The sequence below is a fragment of the Prionailurus viverrinus genome, chromosome F1 (assembly GCF_022837055.1).
Source record: "Prionailurus viverrinus isolate Anna chromosome F1, UM_Priviv_1.0, whole genome shotgun sequence".
NCBI lineage: Eukaryota > Metazoa > Chordata > Mammalia > Carnivora > Felidae > Prionailurus > Prionailurus viverrinus.
The window spans coordinates 41454088-41473967 of NC_062577.1; the positions used below are offsets into that span (position 1 = coordinate 41454088).

The 19880-nt window shown below is 56.8% G+C and overlaps 1 protein-coding gene across 4 annotated transcripts in view; it reads left to right on the forward strand.

Moving 5' to 3' along the window:
* Positions 1–3230: 3230 nt before the first annotated feature.
* The window catches only part of MFSD4A (major facilitator superfamily domain containing 4A), a 31161-nt gene continuing 14511 nt past the window's right edge, over positions 3231–19880 (forward strand). For 3 of the 4 annotated variants that reach the window (XM_047841050.1, XM_047841052.1, XM_047841054.1), the window contains exons 1-5: positions 3232–3539; positions 14298–14496; positions 15172–15432; positions 18462–18630; positions 19070–19185. In XM_047841050.1, coding sequence (XP_047697006.1) covers positions 3310–3539; positions 14298–14496; positions 15172–15432; positions 18462–18630; positions 19070–19185 — 975 coding nt within the window. In that variant the 5' untranslated portion in view covers positions 3232–3309. Of the gene's footprint in view, positions 3540–14297; positions 14497–15171; positions 15433–18461; positions 18631–19069; positions 19186–19880 lie in introns of all 4 variants that reach the window. The other variant, XM_047841053.1, reaches the window with a different exon arrangement.

Genomic DNA, 19880 nt, shown 5'->3' on the forward strand with positions numbered 1-19880 from the left:
CCTTCACTCCTACAGATCTTTTCTGCCAATGCAGTCAGTTTTTCCATTTTTTAGCGTCTCAAACTGCTTTCCAGAGCTAGTGAGGGACAGGGATAATTCCCTTCCAATTTACAAGGAGGGAAATCAGACAGTGGCTAAGGGACCATCCAAGGTTTCTCTGTAAAATTTAAGAGTGACCACAGGGTGCCCAGCTAGGGTTAGATACTTGAATACTCGACTCGGGGAAATATAGGACAGCCTCTGCCCTTGGGGAACTTGTTATCGCTGGGAGATAAGATATGTAAATGAAAAGCCAAAAATAATTGTTAAAGGCAACGTGCAAATAACTCAGCTCCCCAGCTGTTTATCCAGGACTCGCTATCTGAAAGGCATTCAGTGAGGCACCTGGGTGGAGGTGGGGAGAGTCAAAAATATAGGTAAATATGTCCCAGGCCCTTAAGAACTCACCGTTCCACTGGCTGCAAGGGAGGCTGGGTGACAGGAAGAGGAACCTAGCAATCCATGGATACAGCTGTGAAGATTGTAGGGGCAAGAAGTCAATCAGGGGCTGGCTAGAATTTAGGGGTTGGATAGAATTTGTCCAGAAAAGGTTCCTGAAGGAGGTGGACAGCGTGATGATACTGGAAAACAGGAGACAGAGAAGAAAAAGAAGAGAGAAGAAGAAAAAGCTTTTCACACACCCATCCTTCCACACTTAGTTCAGTAATGAAGCCCTCCCCGGGCAAAATGGGATACTGCCCCAGGCTCTCGAAGCATCCCCATAACAGAGCCCCGTTGCTTCACCTGTTTGCCTGCCTGCTAGTCCCAGCTCCAGGGCTCTGCCCGAAAGAAAGAAAGAGAGGGACACCCGGGTGGCTCAGCCGGTGAAGTGTCAGATTCTTGGCTTCAGCTCAGGTCACGATCTCACAGTGCGTTTTGTGGGATGATGCTGAGCCCCAAGTTGGCACAGAGCCTGCTTGGGATTCCCTCTCTTCCTCTCTATCTGCTTCTCCCCTGTGTGCTCTCTCTCTCTCTCTCCCTCAAAATAAATAATAAACTTTAAAAAATTTAAAAAAAGAAAGAAAGGGCGAAATAAAGGAAGGAAGGAAGGCTTGACTCTAAGGGGGTTGGGTATTCACAGTAAAGTGCCTCACTTTGCATTTGTTTACTTATTTTTACTTTCCACTATTTTGTCCAACTGTAACTTACAGTAAAAGACACAAATCGTAAGCATGCGTATGTTTGTACAAGAATGAATATTTACATATGTTTATAGCTGTGTAATCACCACCCGGATCAAGCTATAGAATGCCTCTGGCACCCCAGACACTATGGGCTGCCTCACGGTGCACTGTACCAGGGTCACGGCTACTGTGGCTGGAGAAGCTGCCCCAGTAGGGTGATAGATCTGGGGAGTACCATCTATAGAAATTATGACAGAATTTTAGGTGTTTGGGCTGGAGAAGCCAAGTGCTGGGGCGAGGTGGTGTGTGTGAAGGGCTAACATGCGCGGAGCAATTAGACTTGTCCCGTGGGTGGTGGTGGGGAGTCACCGGGAGGGGCATTTCAGTGGGGCATGAAACCCTTCCTAACTGGAGCTGACCCACGTTGGAAGCAGACCCACAGGAGATGATAGGTAAGGTCCTCAACAGTAAGAGGTATCAGCCAAGAACAGGACCGACGAGCATTTATCAGCAACTATGGGGAGAGGATAGGGGACGCGATTTGGAGATTGTTCTTTCCAACTCGGAGCTTCTGTGGTTCTGGAATTCTGTGAAAATGGCAGAGAGGACCCAACCAAATGCTTGTGGTTATGATTCATTTCTTTTTTTTTCCTAGAGGAGAACTTTTTACTGAACCACAAATACTGTGTAGACCCTCCATTATCACTACTGAATAAATAACTCTTACTACCTACCAACCCACTGAGCCAGAGAGGCCCTGGGGCTCTGCTCCCATGTGCTCAGAGGAGAGGAGGGATGGTGCCTCTGTGAGATGAAGCCAGCCCTGCAAGAAAAGTGGATTGCCCCCTCCTCCGGCCAGGTTGTCAGGAGAGCACTCCCTCCCCACCCCCCAACCTCCTCAGCCCTTTCAGCTCTGGTCCCCCTGGAGGGCCAAGTGGGCATGATGTCGTGGTTCCTGCCACCACCAGCAGAAGTGACACGCTGGACCTTACTGCTCCGCCTCCGGGGGCCAATGCAGGAACCCTGGCTCCCTCAGAAGCAGGACCACACAGGACTCGCCAGTTCTATAGCCACCTGGGGGGAGGGACAGCCTGTGTCAGCCCAGCCGCAGGTTCCTCCAAGGACTACTGGTCTGGAGAGTGACACCTCTCACCCCACTCCCCCATCCGTTTTTTTCCAGCAAAAAAGGAATTCTCCCCCAGGACCCTTTTTACCCCTGGAGGATTACTTCCCAACTCCTCTTGGGACTCCTCCAGACCGCTGCCCACCCCCGCCCCCCACTAGGAAGAAGGCGAGAAGTGGAGTTTGGAGAGAACACCTTCATCTTCCTCCTTCCTGCACCTGTCCAGCGCGCAGAGATGCGGCCGGGGAAGACCAGCTCTCAGGCGGAGCTTAGGGTGCAGATCGGATAGTTCCAAGGTTTTCTGTCTAAAATGCTTATCCTCTCGAGGGTCCAATGAAAGCCATGAACACTCTCCCAAAGGAAAAAAAAAAATGTATGTAGGAGATTTTATCTTCTATTCTGGGGGCCGATGGGGGCGCTGTCAGACCCTTGAAGTGCATCTGTGAAGCACCTAGGTGTAGGGGGGCGCTGTGCTGCGGGGGGGGGGGGGGGGTTCCTCCACCGCAAAGCCCAGGCCAGGTTGGGGGGTGAGGGTGGGGATTGTAGCTCCCCAAGCCTAGGCGAAGCGCTGGAAGGTCCCGCTCTCCAGCCTCTCCGAGCGTCCGGGACGTCTCTCGGGCTCAGTTTGCCCAGCTCTGCAATGGGCGCGCGGGCCCCTCCGCCCCCGCGGGGCTGTGCACGGACGCGGGTGGGACGGACAGCTGGAGAGGGGGTGGGGGCGAAGCGCTGCAGGCGGTCGGTCTCCTGCAGCCGGGGAGGGTGAGCGTGCGTTCGGGAAGCAGGGGGAGGCCGGCGCCCGGCCGCGCGCGAGGAGGGCGCGGGCCCCGACGCGGTGCCAGGCGGCCGCAGAGGCGCCCCCGCTGCTCCCCGGGCCCGAGGGCGGGGCCCCTCGCCGGGCCGCCCCTCCCCGCCCCTCCCTCCCGGCCGCCGGCCTCCCCTGCCCGGCCGGCCCTCCCGCGGGCGGCGCGGCACTCGGGCACCGGCGCGCGGAGCCAGCAGCCGCCGAGCCCGCCAGCCGGGGCCATGGGCTGCGACGGCCGCGTGTCGGGGCTGCTCCGCCGCAACCTGCAGCCCACGCTCACCTACTGGAGCGTCTTCTTCAGCTTCGGCCTGTGCATCGCCTTCCTGGGGCCCACGCTGCTGGACCTGCGCTGCCAGACGCACAGCTCGCTGCCCCAGATCTCCTGGGTCTTCTTCTCGCAGCAGCTCTGCCTCCTGCTGGGCAGCGCCCTCGGGGGCGTCTTCAAGAGGACGTGAGTGCCGGGCCCGCGCGGGAGCCCCGCAGCCCCCAGCCCCCAGCCCCCGCCGCTCCTCCGCACGGCCGCGCCGACCCTTCCCTTCCCTTCCTTTCCCTTCCTTCCTCTCCTTCCCTTGCATCCCTTCCCTTCCCGCCGCCCGCGTCCCTGCCCCCGCGGGGCTGGGGCCGCGGGGCGCCCTCGCCTTCTGGCGGGCGGCGACCACCTCTCCCAGCGCCGCCAGCCGCGCCCCGCCTTAGCCGGACTGCCTCCCTCCCCCACCCCGGCTCTCCCCGGAAAAGTCTCTCCAGAGACTGAAGGTGACTTCTGGATTATTTATTTGCCTTCGCTCACCCCCGCCAGGGGGTTAAACCCGGCCCTCACCCGCTCCCCCACCCACGCGCCACGGGCCGAGGGGGGATGGAACCGGGGGCGGTGGGACGGCGTCTCCCTCCCGCACCGCGGGTCTCAGGTTTGTCAGTAGCCCCTGCTGCCGGGGGCGGAATTGGAAGTGAGGTGGAAGGAGAGTGGGAGTGTCACCTCAGGGGCCGTGCCAGGTGCCAGGGCTGGCTGCGGCTTGACAGAGCGCCCTGGGGCGGGCTCCACTCAGACCATCAGCTCCGGTTCAGCTGACACACGCTGTCCCTTCCCCCCCGGGGCTGCGGGGCTGCTGGGTCCTGTGTGTCCCTGCTTCAGAGGGAGTCAGGGTTCCTGCATCGGCCTCCGGAGGCCAAGCCCTTCTGCCTGGGAGACGCTCAGCACCAAATTACTAGGGCCACGTAGGGGAGGGGTGGGCTGTCCCACGCACAGCTTGGGTCAGTTGACCCTCCAACTCTGGGGCCAGGGTCCCCCTCCACTTCTCCCACGCCATGTTACTCTTCCTTGGCCTCTGCTCGGGACTCGGCCTGCCATGGCCGCGAAAGATGCCCCCTTTGGATACCATCGCAAAGCCTCCTTCTCCCCCGGGCTTTCGTTGGACAGGGCCGCCCCCGCGGAGCCCTCCGGAAAGGCAGCAGGATTGCTCGCCTAGAGCAGCTGGGAAAACAGACCCAAAAGCAGGGGATAGATGGCTTGCAAACTGGAGGCTGCTGGAGATTTCCCTGGTTCTGGTTCCTGGCTGGGTGGTTTTCTGGGCTGCATGGACTCAAGCAAGCGGAAGGCCCAGGAACAAAACCCCGGTTGGGCTATCCCAGAGAAACGGGGGTGGGGGGCATGCCCAGCCAGGTGCTCTCACCCTGGGCTGGCTCCTAGAGGTATCCCTGAGCTGATGGAGAGAACACAGGCATCATACAGACAGATCCCACTTTAGGACGCCCAACTGACAAAACATTCCCAATTAGGGAGTGATTATCCCCATTATCAAATTCTTTTGTAAACGGAAGAATTCTCTTGAGAGGCAAGTCTCGTGGACTCTGGTTTTTCTTTGGGCTTTGTGCAAGGTTGGATGCATGGGGGATTCCGCAAATCTTAAGAGAAAGCTCAGGACGCTTTTTGATTCTGCCTAGAGGTTTAATTAGAAATCTATCAGGGTGTTTTTCTGTTTTCTCTCCTTCCTTTAAAAGCGTGTTTTGCCTTACAAAACATCCCTTACCTGGCACTTTTTAGGAACATGTGTAGTGCACAGAACAGGAAGGGGAATGGGAGTAATTTGAAAGGGCAGGTTGGCGGGCCAGGTTCGGTGAAAGCAACAACAGAAACAGACACACACCCAAAGGGGCCATCTCTTCCTTGCTTGCTGTGCACCTCCCTCGGGGCTCCTTACTCAACAAGGAGCTCTGAGCAGGCAGTGGAAAGGGTCGTGGGGCAGGAAACCGGATCACAGAGAAGAAAAATAATGCTAATAATAAAACTAACTTCGGAGAGCTCTTTCTCAATGCCAGGCACTGTTCTTAGCTCCTCACTGTTCGTAGCAACTCGTTTAAACTTCACGACAACCCTACAGAGTAGTACTGTTGTTTCTATTTTGTGCCTAAGGAAGCTGAGGCACAGAGAGGTTAAGAAACTTGCCCCGAGGGCCCCTGGGTGGCTCAGTCGGTTGAGCATCCCACTCCGGATTTTGGCTCAGGTCATGATCGCTCCGGTTCATGGACTTGAGCCCCGCATCGGGCTCCGTGCTGACTGTGCGGAGCCTGCTTAGGATTCTGTCTTCCTCTCTCTCTGCCCCTCCTCTCCTCCTCTCTCTGTCAAAATAAATAAATAAACATTTTAAAAAATTAAAAAAAAAAAAAAAGAAACTTGCCCCAGGTCGCATCATACAGCTATTGAGTCAGGTTTTGAACCCAGGCATTTGTCTCTGGAACCAGATACCCGGGAAATGGCTCTTGCTTTCTGAGTAGTCCTCTCGAACTGCATAGGGTACAAGTTATACCCTGTCCTCACCAGGCAAAGGCATGGGGCTGAGTATTCCTGAGCTGACGCCTCTGGGAAGGAGGGATCTGAGGGGTCAGGTGGAGGGCCTGAGTCCTATCAGTTCAGGCTCACATTTAAGTCCTGGACCTCAGTCCTCCCAGCCCCCAAACAAAATGTCATAAAGAACCCTTTCCTTTGGCTAGGAGCGAAGTGGACTTCGGGAGGAATGCAGGATTTGTCACAGGGGTGGCCTATGCATAAAGGAAAGTGACAACCTAGCTAGGTCCGGACGACTCATCACAGTCCCCCATTTCTCAAAACAGACAGAACCGCCAGTAGCCCTAAAAGCGGCCACTAAAGCTTGATTGCTTGGGGCCTGACCACAAATTCAAATGCTAATACCCCCCCACCCCCACACCAAGTGCTTTTCAGCTTAAGTGATTACCCGCGAGAGCAGTGTGGCCAGGCTGTTACTTGTGAGGGGGATGGGGGTTGGTTTAACAAATGGCAAGAGCCAGCCGGTACAGACAGACACACGGGAGAGGCGAGGGGCTCGGGACAGCCCCAGTCCTGCCTGCTGCTGGGCCCAGACTGAGGACCAGGGCTGGAGAGGGTTTCTGGATGCCTCCGTGGGGGCACGCATTGGAGGGTCTGCGTGTGGACAGCCTCGGGCGTTAGAGTGGGACCGGACAGGACAGCACAGGAGCTCTCTGCTCAGGATCAGTTACCGACCCCCCCTCCCGCCCCCGGCCCCACCCCCAGCTTCTAGCACAGACAGATCTTGAGGGAAGCTACCATGTGCAGGCCAAGAGGGAGACGGGTACAATTAGAGTCAGAAGAATCTGGACTAGACCTTCCTTAGAAATATCTTGCGTATCGAGAGCAGGGAACCATTCAGAGAAGAGAAAACTGCAAAGCCACCTGGTTGGCAGGGTGTATAGGTATGTGCTTTGTCAGACAGGAAAGAGAAAGCCGTATTTAGATAAAAAGATTAGGGTTTTTGTTTTCTTGGTTTCTTGGGGACCTGTCTAACCACCCTGGGCAGTTTGGGAGACCCCTTTATCTCAAAGGCATCAGGGTGGATAAATGGCTTTCAGACCTTACCCAGCCTTCTCCCAGCCTCACCTTGGCCTCTGCCCTGCATGCACCCTCTTAATTGAAGGCTTGGGCTCTTCCCCTCTACCCTATTCACTGCCTCCTTCTCTACCTATCATTTTCCCCAAATACCTACAAGTCCTGCCCTGCCCAAGACCCAGCTCTGACTCCCTCCTGCCCGTTGCATGAAACCTAGTCTTTCCTGCAAGGTTTCCCAGGCCACCATCAGCCCTGCTTCCCCAAGATGCTGGCCCCCTGAAGTTTCTGGAACACAGTACAAAAGCCAGTGTCTTCCCCTGAGCTGGGCCCCTGGTCGGTCTCCCGTCTAAAAAGCCTCTGCCTCTCCCTCCAGCAGTTTGTCTCCCTTTCAGCACGCAGAAAACCTGGGCTGAAAGCCTACTTGGGGTCTGGCCCCAGACACCGTTCTTGCTTTAAAAACTCATCTCAGTGTGGGAATTACCATAAGACCCAGCAATGCCACTGTTAGGTATATTAAGACCTGTCAACACAAAACCTTGTACAGGAATGTTTATAGCAGCATTATCCGGTTTTTAAAAAGATATTATTTATTTTTGAGACAAATAGAGTACGAGCTGGGAAGGGGCAGAGAGAGAAGGAGACTCAGAATCTGAAGCAGGCTCCAGGCTCTGAGCTGTCAGCACAGAGCCCGTCGCGGGGCTTGAACCCACGAATTGCGAGATCATGACTTGAGCTGAAGGTAGAGGCTTACTTGACTGAGCCACGCAGGCGCCCCAAGCAGCATTATTCCTAATAGCCAAGAAGTGGAAGCAAACCAAATGTTCATCGATGGATGGATGGACAAATGAAATGTGGTTCACCCGTACGGTGGAGTAGTATTTAGCCGGAAAAAGGAATGAGGTCCTGATAGATGCTACAACATGGAGGAACTTCGAAAACGTCATGCTAAGTGCAAGGAGCCAGGTACAAAAGACCACAGGCTGTGTGGTTTCATTTGCATGAGAGTCCGGAATGGGAAAATATAGTAGAGCAGTAGGTTTCTAGGATGTGGAGAGGAATGGGGAGTGGCTGCCGATGGGTATAGGGTTTCTCTCTGGGTATAGGGGTGAGGGGGGGGGATGCCCTAAATTTAGGTTCTGGTGACGGGTTCACAGCTCTGAACATACTAAAAACCACTGAATTATACACTTTGAACAGATGAGTTTTATGGTATGTAAATTATACCTTATTTTTTTTTAAGATTTTTATTTTTTTAAGTAATCTCTATACCCAACGTGGGGCCCGAACCCACAACCCCGAGATCGAGAGTCGCACGCTCCACTGCCCCTATCTCAATTTTTTAAATGAAAACAAAATCTCAAAACTCATCCCACCCCTTCATTCACTTGTCCAACAAGCATCTTTCGAGCCAAACCCCGGTTTAGGGGAGAATACGATAGACAAGGTCCCTGCTCTCAAGGAGCTTGTGCTCTGGAGGACCGTTGTAGTGAAATGAAAGAAACAAAGCAGGACGAGGATGGAGAGTAAATAGTGTTGGGGGGGGGGGGTTTCTTTCACCAGGTGGACAGGGAAAGCTCCTCTGAGGAGGGGACAGTAGAGCTGACATGTCAATGACAGGAGAGAGCCATGCATGCAAAGAGCTGCAGGGGAGGGGTTCCAGGCGGACAGAGCCGCTAGACCATTCTTGCAAGGCCAGCACCCCAGCGCACCAGGCAGGTCGTCACACACAGGGTGTACCCCCCAACCTGAGCCTAATAGGGCCTGAGCCCTGCCTTGGGCTGGGATCTCCCCAAAGGCAGTCTTTCTTGTTCCTCCCTCTGGGTGTCCCCAGCCTTAACACAGGGCCCTGACCAAGCTGGGGTGTCAGTATGGGAGCGGCCAGTTAGAGGGGAGCCACGAGAAGGCAAAAGTTGCCCCTTCCCTCTTGGCCGGCTCAAACTGTTCTCCAGCCTGCCCTAGCTCCCAGGGTGTGGCCTTGACTCCTGGTTTCTTGTCCCAGACCCCGACTCCTCTCTTGGAGGCTGCCGGCTCCTTTTGGGCTGGAGAGAGGCTCAGGCTGCCGCTGCCGCTTCCTGGGTTCTGGGCACTTCTCTTCCCTGGTCCCTCCAGGAAGATTATCAGGGTGGACAGGGGGACGCCTTGAGGCAAGGGTGTGAGAATGTCAGTGCCCATGCTGGAGTCACTCCCATGGAGGTGGCATGGAGCGGTCGTCAGCAGCATTTTTACCCACCCCTGGGACGTGGAGGGCAGGACGGGCTGGCTGGCATCTTACTGTTTATGCCCTTCCTCTGGTTTGGAGCCAGGCAGCCCCCCCGCCCCTTATCACAGAACCAGGAGGGCCAGAGCCGCCACTCCTGGCAATGCCAGGTCAAGGTGATCACGTGTGCCCTCTGGGTAAAGCAGAGCACCTGGGCTGACAGGGTCAGCAGCGTGTTCAAGGTCACACAGCAAACTGGTGGGGCGGGCACCTCCTGCAGAGCCACCACCAGGCTGGGGGAGGACCTGCTCTCTCTCCCCCGTTTCACCTGCCACTTGGAGCCGTCAATGAGTAACTTGGACATTTCGCAGGCTTCCTGAGGAAGGGTTCCCTCGACGGTCTAAGCTGTTCCTACATCTCCCCAGGCCTTGGGGGATTGCTCCCCCCCCCACACTTTAACTGGTCTGAATTAACCTCTGAGTTCGAGATCAGGGGAGGAAAGATCAATAACATGATGCTGGCTTTAGCCTGGAATGGGAGTCCAAAAACTGGATCCTGACTCTCTTCCCCTGTCTGGGCCTGGCTCCTGATCTATACAGTGAGGGGTAGGATTCTTAGGTCCTTGCTGCCACTCCAGCAGTTCCCGCACCAGCCTCCCAGGGTCACCCCAGAGGGCGCTGCAGTGGGAACAGAGAATCCAGGAGCTGGCACCCATCTCTGCTGAGCGGACTTCCCTGGGCCTGGCTGCTGGCAGGGAGGGGGTGAGCACCGAGGAGGGGGACTGCCAGTGGCCAGGGCCAAATCCCAGCGAGTGAGCCAAGGACTGTAGCATCACACTGACTCCACACGGCAGCCTCAGGAGACAGAGCTTACTGGCCCCATTTTATCATGGAGAAAACTGAGGCTCTAAGGAGCGATGTGTCAGTGCCTCGTCCGGAGCCGCCTGCCGGGAAGTGACAGAGGTAGGTCTAGGACCAGTCTTTTTTTCAATTTTCTTTTCCTTTTTTAAAAATCTTTTAAAAATGTTTAGTTTTGAAGGGGAGAGAGACAGAGTACAAACAGGGGAGGGGCAGAGAGAGAGGGGGGGGGGGACACAGAATCTGAGGCAGGCTCCAGGCTCTGAGCTGTCAGCACGGAGTCCGATGCGGGGCTCGAACTCAAGAGCCGTGAGATCACGACCTGATCCGGAGTCGGACGCTTGACCGACTGAGCCACCCAGGTGCCCCCTTTTCTAAAAATTTCCTATTGAAGTATAGTTGACATACATATTATATCGTTCCAAGTGTACAACATAGCGATTTGACATTTGTCTACACGAGGACCAGTCTGACTACAAATCCCACTACATCCGTGCTGCCAAAGCTGTTTTGACATTATTATTCCATAATTTTGAAATTACCCACATTCCTAGAAGGGGCCTTTGACTAAACCATTAAGTGACCAAGCCAATTAGTATATTTCAGTCTGGCTCTGGGGTGTATCTGGGACTTCTTTTCTCTTGGCAGCAATGTTCCGATCTAAAGAAATTTGTTCAGGCTGGGTTTTGGAATGCCCAGGCACAGCCCTGCCCGAGAGACTGGGGAGGGCGGGCAGCCCGGGATTGAAACACAGGCTTTCTTGTGCTACGGCTGCTCCCGCTTACTGGGGACACGTCTCCATTTCCCAGGGCCCGGGAACCGCAGGCCGGGTATGGGCTTAGCCCTCTGCAGCCCCGGCTGGTAGGCGGCAGGTTCAGATCATGGCTCAGGGGCTGGTAGCAGATGCAGGAAGGGGCCTCCCCCGGCCAGTTTTCCTCCAGCCTCTCCTTTCTGTTTTCTCCTTATCCTTTCCTGCCTGTCGCTGGGCCTGGGAACAAAAATCCCTCCCCCCCACCCCGGCCATGGGCATCAAGTGTCCTTCTCAGAAATGACGAGGTGAGAGGGTACAATAGGGGAGAGGAGAGGCCTAGACGGGCAGCCCACCATGACCCCAGCCCTCCACATCCCCCTCCCATCTCCCCAGCCTCCTGCTGCTCCACTGGCATCCGGGCCCTACTTGAGTCTTCGTCTCTTGCCTCTGTCTCTCGGTCTCTGTCTCTGACTCCGTCTGAGTGTCACCCCGTACAACTCCCACATCAGCCTCCCAAGTCTCCAGGCCGTCCTGTGTGGGGTCACAAGACGAGCTTCCGCAAGCACGTTTCTCATTTGACCAGCAACATCCAGCAGCCCCGGAGGGCGCACCTTCTCAGGGCCGAGCAAGGTGCCAGGCATGGGGGCCTCTGCACTAACGGCTGCAGCGGATGCCTTGGGAGGCCTGCAGTGGGGCCAGCGGTTAGAACACGAAGGGTCTGGAGCTGCCATGACACCAGCAGAGGGACCCCTGGGGGCTCATGTTCCGGTGAACAGCTGTTCCCCCATTGCCTCTAAGCCTGCCAAACGAGGCTCTGCTGACTCTGGCCCCTGCTCTCTTCTGGCCGCCCCTCTCCCCAGCCCTGCTGAGTCTGTGGCCCAGCAGCAGCCCTTTTACACACACGGGCAAGCTCTGTCTCTGTCTCTGCCGCTGTCTCTCTCTCTCTCTCCTCCATGGAAAAGCAGCATGGCATAGGGGTTATCAAGATGATCTGGGTTTGAGTCCAGACTGTCAGCGGCTTTTGCAGTCTTTCTCTGCCTCAGTTTACTGGGGGGTCAAAGAGGTACAACTGCAAAGCCTACCCGCGGGCACTGTCGTGTGCACCAAATGTCTCCGGCACCGTAAGCACGTTAGTTGTCATTTTCTTGTCTCGCAGCCTTCCTTCCCTCTCAGTTTCCTGATCCTGGGACTTTGCTACAGGGCTGATCATTAACCACGTTCGTCTAGGTTTCTCAGGGCAATAATGATAACGCGTTAATTCTTTAAGAGAGTGTGTGCCCTTGACGTGGGACCTCCATGCGTTACCGTAAAGTGGTGAGTGAGGTGGTGGAAAGGGCAAGCCATCCCGTGTGCCAGCTCAATGGGGAGAATATCTGAAGGGGAGACAGGGGACCCTCTTGCCATCCCTGAAGTGAGGCCAGCCAGGATGAGGCTGGTTCCATGCCCAACATGGGGCTTGAACTCCCAACCCTGAGATCCTTGTGCAGGCAGAGGAAAGGGAAAGAGAGAGAGAGAGAGAGAGAGAGAGAGAGCTATAATGAGAAGCTTGCTGTGTTCATCGCCTGTGGAGAAGTGGGCATCGCCTCTGTGCTGGGCACCGGGGAGGAAAGGGAGATTCGGAGGCCAGGTTGCAGGAGGCGGAAGTGCATGAACCTCAGTGAGCAGTCCAGGCTGTCAGCACCGGGGACCTGCAGAGCAGGGGGGGGGAGGATGCTAGAGGGAACAGGATGGTGGAGGGAACCCGGGAAAGACCTCAACAGGCCTCCCCACAACACAGCCCTCCCTGTCCTCCTCCTAGTGGCCGAGGTGAAGGGAGTCCCCTCTCCCTGCTCACGCAGGGTTGGGATCAGGCAGGGATCGTGATCAGTTATCTGCCCAGCAGATCAGCCCGGAAACAAGAAAAGAGAAAATAACTGATGCTATCAGCAGAGCCCTTCTGATAAAGGATTTAATCGAAGATGGGCCAGAAGGAGAAGCTGAGGGCCCCGGGGGTCAGAGGCAAGCACTTCTGGTGAAGGACGCAGCCCGAGGGCTCTCCTGGGGGCCCCCTTCTTTTCCTTAATGTGCTGGAAACTCACATATGTCTTCTGGCCACACACCCCTCCTCCCGCCCACCTCTCCAGGTCCAGCTGCCAGAACAGCTGTTCATAATCTGAGAAATTTCCTTTATAGCCTCTGTCTTCCAGAACCTTTTTTTTTTTTTTTTTTTAAGTAGGTTTCATGGCCAACATGGGGCTTGAACTCCCAACCCTGAGATCAAGAGTAGTATCTTCTGCCAACTGAGCCGGCCAGGCGTCCCCAGAACCTTCTTGCTGCCCAACCTCCTTCACTCACATTAGCCTTTCAGCCTGGTTCCAGAAAATACAAGGCATCCTTCCTTGCTCAGAGTCTGCTTATTAGGTAGGGGGTACCAAAAAGATCTTGAGAGAGCCCTAGACATTCCATTTACTCACTCATGGGGGGACAGGCCCTCAGCCTGCCTGCTGTGGGCTCCTCTGGGGGAAGGTCACCTCCCAGACACCTCTCAGTGAGGACAGCCACCGGGCCTCCCTTCCAGACCCTTGGAGAGTCAAGATCTCTGTCCAAGGTGGGGAGGCACCAAATTACCCAAAGACCTCGGCTGTGGGCTTTGGTTCAGGTGGCTTAGCTTGGCGCCTACAAAGGGCCTGGCCGTCTTGCCATTCCTGTGTGGGAAGAGCGCATTGCAGCCCCGCTGGGGGGTGGGAGGGGATGTTTTGGAAATCGGGTCCCACCCCGGGTCCCACCTCCAGTTTCATTGCGTTCGGCACCGTACCCATGAGACGCTCGAAGCAGGCTCCTCCTGTACATCCATGAGAGGAGCAGAAATATCTTTGTATGTAATCTTTTCTAAGTAAGCCATTGATTTATTTATAAGCTTTTTAAAATATTTATCTTTAGACGTTTATTTCTGAGAGGCAGAGAGCGGGGCAGGGGTGGGGCGGGGTGGGGGCGGGGCAGGGGCGGGGCGGGGTGGGGGCGGACAGAGGATCCCAAGCAGGCTCCGCGCTGATAGCGGCGAGCCAGATGTGGGGCTCAAACTCAGATCCCGAGCCGAGCTGAAGTGGGTTGCTCAACCGGCTGAGCCACTCAAGCGCCCTAAAGGTTTTATTTTTAAGTAATCTCAGTGTGGGGCTCAAATCCACAACCCCGAGATCAAGAGTCGTACGCTCTACTGGCTGAGCCAGGCAGGCGCCCCTATCCGCAAACAATTTGAAGTTGAAACTCGCTTGTAAGTAAAGTCATAGCAGGTGCACTTTGCTAAGTGCCATCGCGTGCCGCTTCACACCGTTTCTTGAGTTCTTACGGCCGCCCTATGAGGTAGGGCTTGTTACCCGAGAAGACTGGGGCACAAGAAACATCTCGCCTGTGAACCCCTAGCTAATAAGTGACAGAGCTTCTTCAGCAGCCCCCTCCCCCCTCTACCAGAAGCTTCCCCTGAGGCTGCCCAGCCAGCGGGGGACAAGGAGGGGGCTCTTTATTTGAAGGCCCCAGGCCCCTCCCCTGACCTCACCCCTCTGCTACCGTAGCCTGGCCCAGTCGTTATGGGCCCTCTTCACCTCATCCCTGGCCATCTCCCTGGTGTTTGCCATCATCCCCTTCTGTCGAGATGTGAAGGTGCTGGCCTCTGTCATGGCGCTGGCGGGCCTAGCCATGGGCTGCATCGACACCGTGGCCAACATGCAGCTGGTGAGGGTCTACCAGAAGGACTCGGCCATCTTCCTCCAGGTGAGCCCGCACGCAGCCACGGGGCTGGGTGGTCACGGGGAGCTCCCGGGAACCTGTCCACCTCTCCCAGCCCCCTCCCTGGGGTGAGGTGTCTTTTACTGGAGGCCAGGTGGTAATGCAAAAAGAAAAAAGAGCACCGGGGTCTTGGTTTTATGTGGCCACCTCCAGCTGGGCCACCCTGGGCCACTATCTCTGGACTCGGGCCTCCTCAGCTCTAAAGTAGGGTCATGCTCCCTGCGTGCAGGGTGGTCCCAGGGACCCAGGTGCTCCAGAGAAGAGGTTCTTTGTGAATCGGAGTGTGCCGTGATGGGAGGGCTTGCTGTTTTCTCAGCTCCTTGCCCGTCTCTGTATTTCTCTTCCCATCCAGCCCTTCCCTCTATCAAGCTCCCTTCCCTTTGGGGTGTTAGCTGGTAGGTGTTATCATGGGAACAGCCCCCAGCCGGACTTAAGATCTGGGAAAGAAGGAAGCGGGAGGGAGGGAATTGGCCACTGTCACCCAGTTATCCCCGGACAAGAAGGTGACTGAGAGGAACTTCTGTCCTCATCTCTCCTGTGTCCCCATCGCTCCCCACTCTGGGGCCAGGCAGGCACTCCCCAGATGGAACACAAAGTGGGGGGGAGGGTATGAAGCCTGAGCCATTCCCCCACCCACACCACTTCTCCTCCCCCCTCCAGGTTCTCCATTTCTTTGTGGGCTTTGGCGCCCTGCTGAGCCCCCTCATTGCCGACCCCTTCCTGTCTGAGGCCAACTGCTTGCCTGCCAACGGCACGGCCAATGCCACCTCTGGAAGCCACCTGTTCCACGCCTCCAGGGTCCTAGGCCAGCACCACACCGAGGCGTGGCGTTGGTCCAACCACTCGCTCTCCGGGCTGCCTGCGCAGGACCGGGCAGGGACCCGTGTGTCGTATGCCTTCTGGATCATGTCCCTGATCAATGTGAGTGCCACCGGGGCAGGGCCGGGGGGGGGGGGGGGGGACAAGTGGACCGTCACACGTGTCAGTCCATAGAAGCTCCCAGTGTAGATTCTTATGATTCCAAGCAGTGTGCTGGGCTCAAGCGTGCCCTCAGGAAGGCAAGGGGGCGGGAAGACTAACCCCCCCACCCAGGGATGCATCTGAATACAAACGGGGTCGCAGGAGATCATCTTGAAGGTCCTCAGTTGTCACAATCCATGATTGCGATTCTCCAGGGAGGTAAAGCCATGAGCAGGTTTAGCACAACGGAATCAGGGTCAACTTTCAAGCCATCCGAGACTCCATGGGAAACCAGCTCTCTCCCTCCAAGGCCAGATGAAGGGGCTCTGGGACAGAGCACCCCAGGCTTTTTGGGGCTCTTCCCCAGGCTCCCTCATCGCCGGTGGGATTCCCCTGTGTCCTGCTGTGAGGTGGGCTCCCGTGGGGGTCAAGGGATGAACAAAATGACCACACCATGGCTGCCATGGTGGGAGCAGGGTAGAGAGACCACCTGCCTGTACTGGGTCAGGTACTGAGGCCCCTCTGCACCCCGGCTCTCATCCTCCCTGTCAGCACTGACTCTGTCCCTGGCCGGAAACCTCTGGTGGTCTTTAACCCAAGACAGATTCCCTGCCAGTAGCCCAGGCTGGGGCCAGAGGGACAGGTGGGGAGACGCCCCTACCCTCTCTCCAGCTTGGGAAGTACCGTGTGGAACAGCAGGAGCATCCCTGGCCCCCTGGCTCGGCCCGGCCTGGGCTACGGGTGTGGAATATTCCAGGTGGCCAATGGCCCTGCTGCGGGATGGAGGCAACATATGGCCTGTCGTGACGAAGGGCCTGGGTTTGCTCTGGGCCCACTTGTCACCGCTCTGCAGTGGCTGCCCAGCTGCGATGCCGTGCACGTAGCACTGAAAGGGGTCTTCGAGATCACCCAGTCCCCCTGAGCAGCACAGCAGGGGGCGTCATGCCGTCCCTGGCACAAGGGCCCGATGAGTGGCTAGCAAGACGCTGGCCAGGCTCTCACCCCGACTGCCAGCACCAGCCTCCTTCCTGCTGCCCCATAGCAAGTGCTCGTTTTTCCTTTCTTCGTGACTTTCCTTTCCTTGTACCAGAATCTTCACCGGGGGCTCACACACGCCCCTCTCTCGCCCTTTCCGTTTTCTGCCCATGCCTGTCACTGCTTTGGAAACAACCCAGCTTCGGGCCTGTGCCCTCCAGGGGGCACCTGTAAGGGGAAGCGTCGCCATCAGTACCGTGTCAAAGCTGAGACGCCAGGACCAGGAAGCCGGAAGGTCCAGTGTCAGCCCGAGCCCTGTTTTCTCTCGCCCCACGAGGTGCAGCCTGGAGGCACTTTGTTTGTGGCAGGATGTCCGGACTTTTTTGTTGGTTTGTTTCTGAAGATAAACAGTCCACCACAGAAGAGAATGGGGCTGCGCATGCTTGTGGGCGCACGCACACACACACACACACACACACAGGCAGCCTCCCCAGAACTCTTGGACTCTCCAGGTGGAGCCTTTGCCTTCTCTGAATGGGCTGCTTATAAAGACAGGCTGTGTTCTTACCAGGCAACCCCAGCCAGTCCTCTGTGAAGCCCTTCCTACCGCCCACCTCCCTGGAAAGCCCCGCTGGAGTGACCGGGCTCTTTCACAGCTGTTTCCCCTCGGCCTTCACCCAGGCATTCTGCCACCGCAGGCCTCTGTGTGTGGGTTTCCTGTTTCCCCCATCAGACTGGAGGGAGGGTTTGACTCTCCCCCGTCAGACCTGGGACTCCCGAGGGCAGGGGTCGTCTCCTCCCACCGAGGCCTGATTTGCGGGGCGTGTGACTTGTTATCTTTGAGTGTGGAGGGAGGCTCCCAAGGTGCCCTCGGGGGGGTGGGAGCCCTGGGAAAATGCCACCCCCCACCCCGGGGCATCAGTCTGCCTCCAGGGAGGGAGAGACCGCCTCAGAGCAGCACCAGCCCAGCTGCCTCCCATCTCTGTCAGCGCAGAGATGCCCGGCGGGCTCTGGGCAACTTGCACAGCTCCCTGGGCTTCCTCTCTGTCCTAAGCAAAAGGAACTCGATTTACGGTGCAGCAGGGAGGGCAGAGGGCAGACTTGATGGGGAGCTTCCTGGCAGTGAGGGCGGTGAGACGCAGGCAGGGCACCTGAGGGAGGCGGTGGAGGCTTCTCCAGGCAACCGCAGGGGCAGGAGCTATTTCTCATCGCCCTGAGGAGTTCGCTAAACCCAAGTGGCTTGATGCAAAATAGCAACGCACACAACACCGGGCTCGTGGGCGCGGGTGTTGCCCAGACCGTGCATCTTTCCAGCAAAGGAGTCCGTGTCCCGGCTTTCCTGTTTAGACAGCGAGCCTCTGGGGACAGGCCCTCTACCTCCTCGGGTATAACATCACCCACACAAGCCCTGAGGTGGGGTCTGACCAGACAGAATCAGGGTGCCCCGGGCTCCAGTCCAGCTCTGCCCTTCCCTCCCCCGTCAGCCAGTGACCAGGCACTAACACTCTCTGGTCTCTCGCTTACCGATCTGGTCTCTTCCAGTTGTAACGGGTGATGACTAAGTGACAGTTTTGAGCCTCAGGTCGCCCCATCTGGAAAATGGGGATAACGAACCAAAGCAGACCTTCTTCGTGAGGTGTCATGTGATCTCCCAGCATGAAGGAGTGGGGGGGGGGGGCCCGCTTCGCCACCGTTCAGAATAAGGACCTTAGAAACAACTTTATCTCTGACATCTCTCCTGTGCCAGCGGGGAGGCCTGGTGTGAGTCCAACATTTGCATGTGACAAGGAGCTGTCTTCAGAAAAACGGATGTGGTTAAGGTTGGACAGTCAATACACCTGGCGGCATTTGCTGGGGATGGCCTTTAGGTGGACACCCTTAGAAAAGAACCATCTTCTCTCAGGACTGTGTGGACCCGTGCCGGTCGACCCCGTGGTGGTGTGTGCAGGTGAGGCACGGGAAGGGGAGAGCCTGATGGGAACAGGGCTCTCCTGACCCTCTGCCCCACCCCCCAGCTCCCGGTGCCCATGGCTGTGCTGTTTCTGCTATCCAAAGAGCGGCTGCTGGCCTGCTGCCCTCAGAGGAGGCCCCTGCTCCTGTCCGCAGATGAGCTGGCCCTTGAGACGCAGCCTCCAGAGAAGGAAGACGCCTCCTCACTGCCCCCAAAGTTTCAGCCACACCCAGGTGGGGGCTCTAATGAACTTTCACGCTCACGGCCCCACACTGAGGCTTCCCTAGTGACCCCATCCCCCGGAGGGTGAACGTAGATCACAGGCGATGATGGTTGGAAGCAAACCCCGGGCACCCATGGTCCCGTTTGGCAAGACACGGACCAGCCTGGCCGCAGGAGTGGGGCAGGCAGGCTTCTGACTCCAGCCTGCACTCTGCCTCAGCCTGCCTGTGTGGCCTTGGGCAAGTGACTTGATCTCCCTGAGCCTCGCTTCCGCCAGGACTGAGGTGGACAGGAGCTGTCCCTGACAGCTGGCTGGAAGTTAAGGAAGGTGGGCGGCAGTAACTGGTCCCCAACCTGCCAGGCTCGCCCATCTGGCAGCCGCTTACCCCGGGCCTGCAGAGGGGAAGGAGCAGAAGCTGAGACTCAGCCCTGTTCTCGTGTCTCGTCCAGGGCACGAGGACCTGTTCGGCTGCTGGCAGAGGAAGAACTTCAAAGGAGCCCCTTACTCCTTCTTCGCCATCCACATCACAGCCGCCCTGGTCCTGTTCATGACCGACGGGATGACGGTGAGCCTGCCCGCCTCCCCGACGCTCAAGCTGGGGCGGCAGGAGAAAGAGGGGAGCTTCAAGGTGTCCTAGAGGGCTCACCTGTTGTGCAGTCAACTCATACATTTAAACTAAATAAAAGTCCTAGGGGGCGGGGACTGTCTGAAGAATCGTTCGCAGCCCCTGGGTACTATGGTCTTCTGTCCCAGCCAGCTGTTTTTATTCTCCTTAACTCTGTGGGCAGGGGCCCCTCTGGTTTGTTACCAAGTGCAAGCTACCCACGTTTCTTGAGAGGCAGAGGTCTGTTCCTCCAGATAGAGGTCATGCCGTGTAAACGCGAGGGCACGCTGCTTCCCGGAACGCGTTCCAAACCTCAGCTTCTCAAGCCATGTTGTAAACAAGCTACAGTCAAGATTTGGGCCCAGCTATTTATTCTACTAGTGGCCTCTGTTAATACTGTTTAGTGCCTTTTTCCAGAAATCTCGTAGGATTAGATCGGGATACTTTTGAATGGCTGATTGATTAACCGACTGCCATGCTGGGGCCTCTCCGAAGAGAAGGCCCTAAAACAGGTGACCCAGTGGGAAATATTGGTGACAGTACTGGTTGACTCCCAACTCTCAGTGTGACCTTGGGCGAGTCACTTCTCTCCGCCCCCTCCTCCGTAGAACGAGACGCGACACGTGTGCCCACCTTGTTTTCAGCTGTGGTGCCCT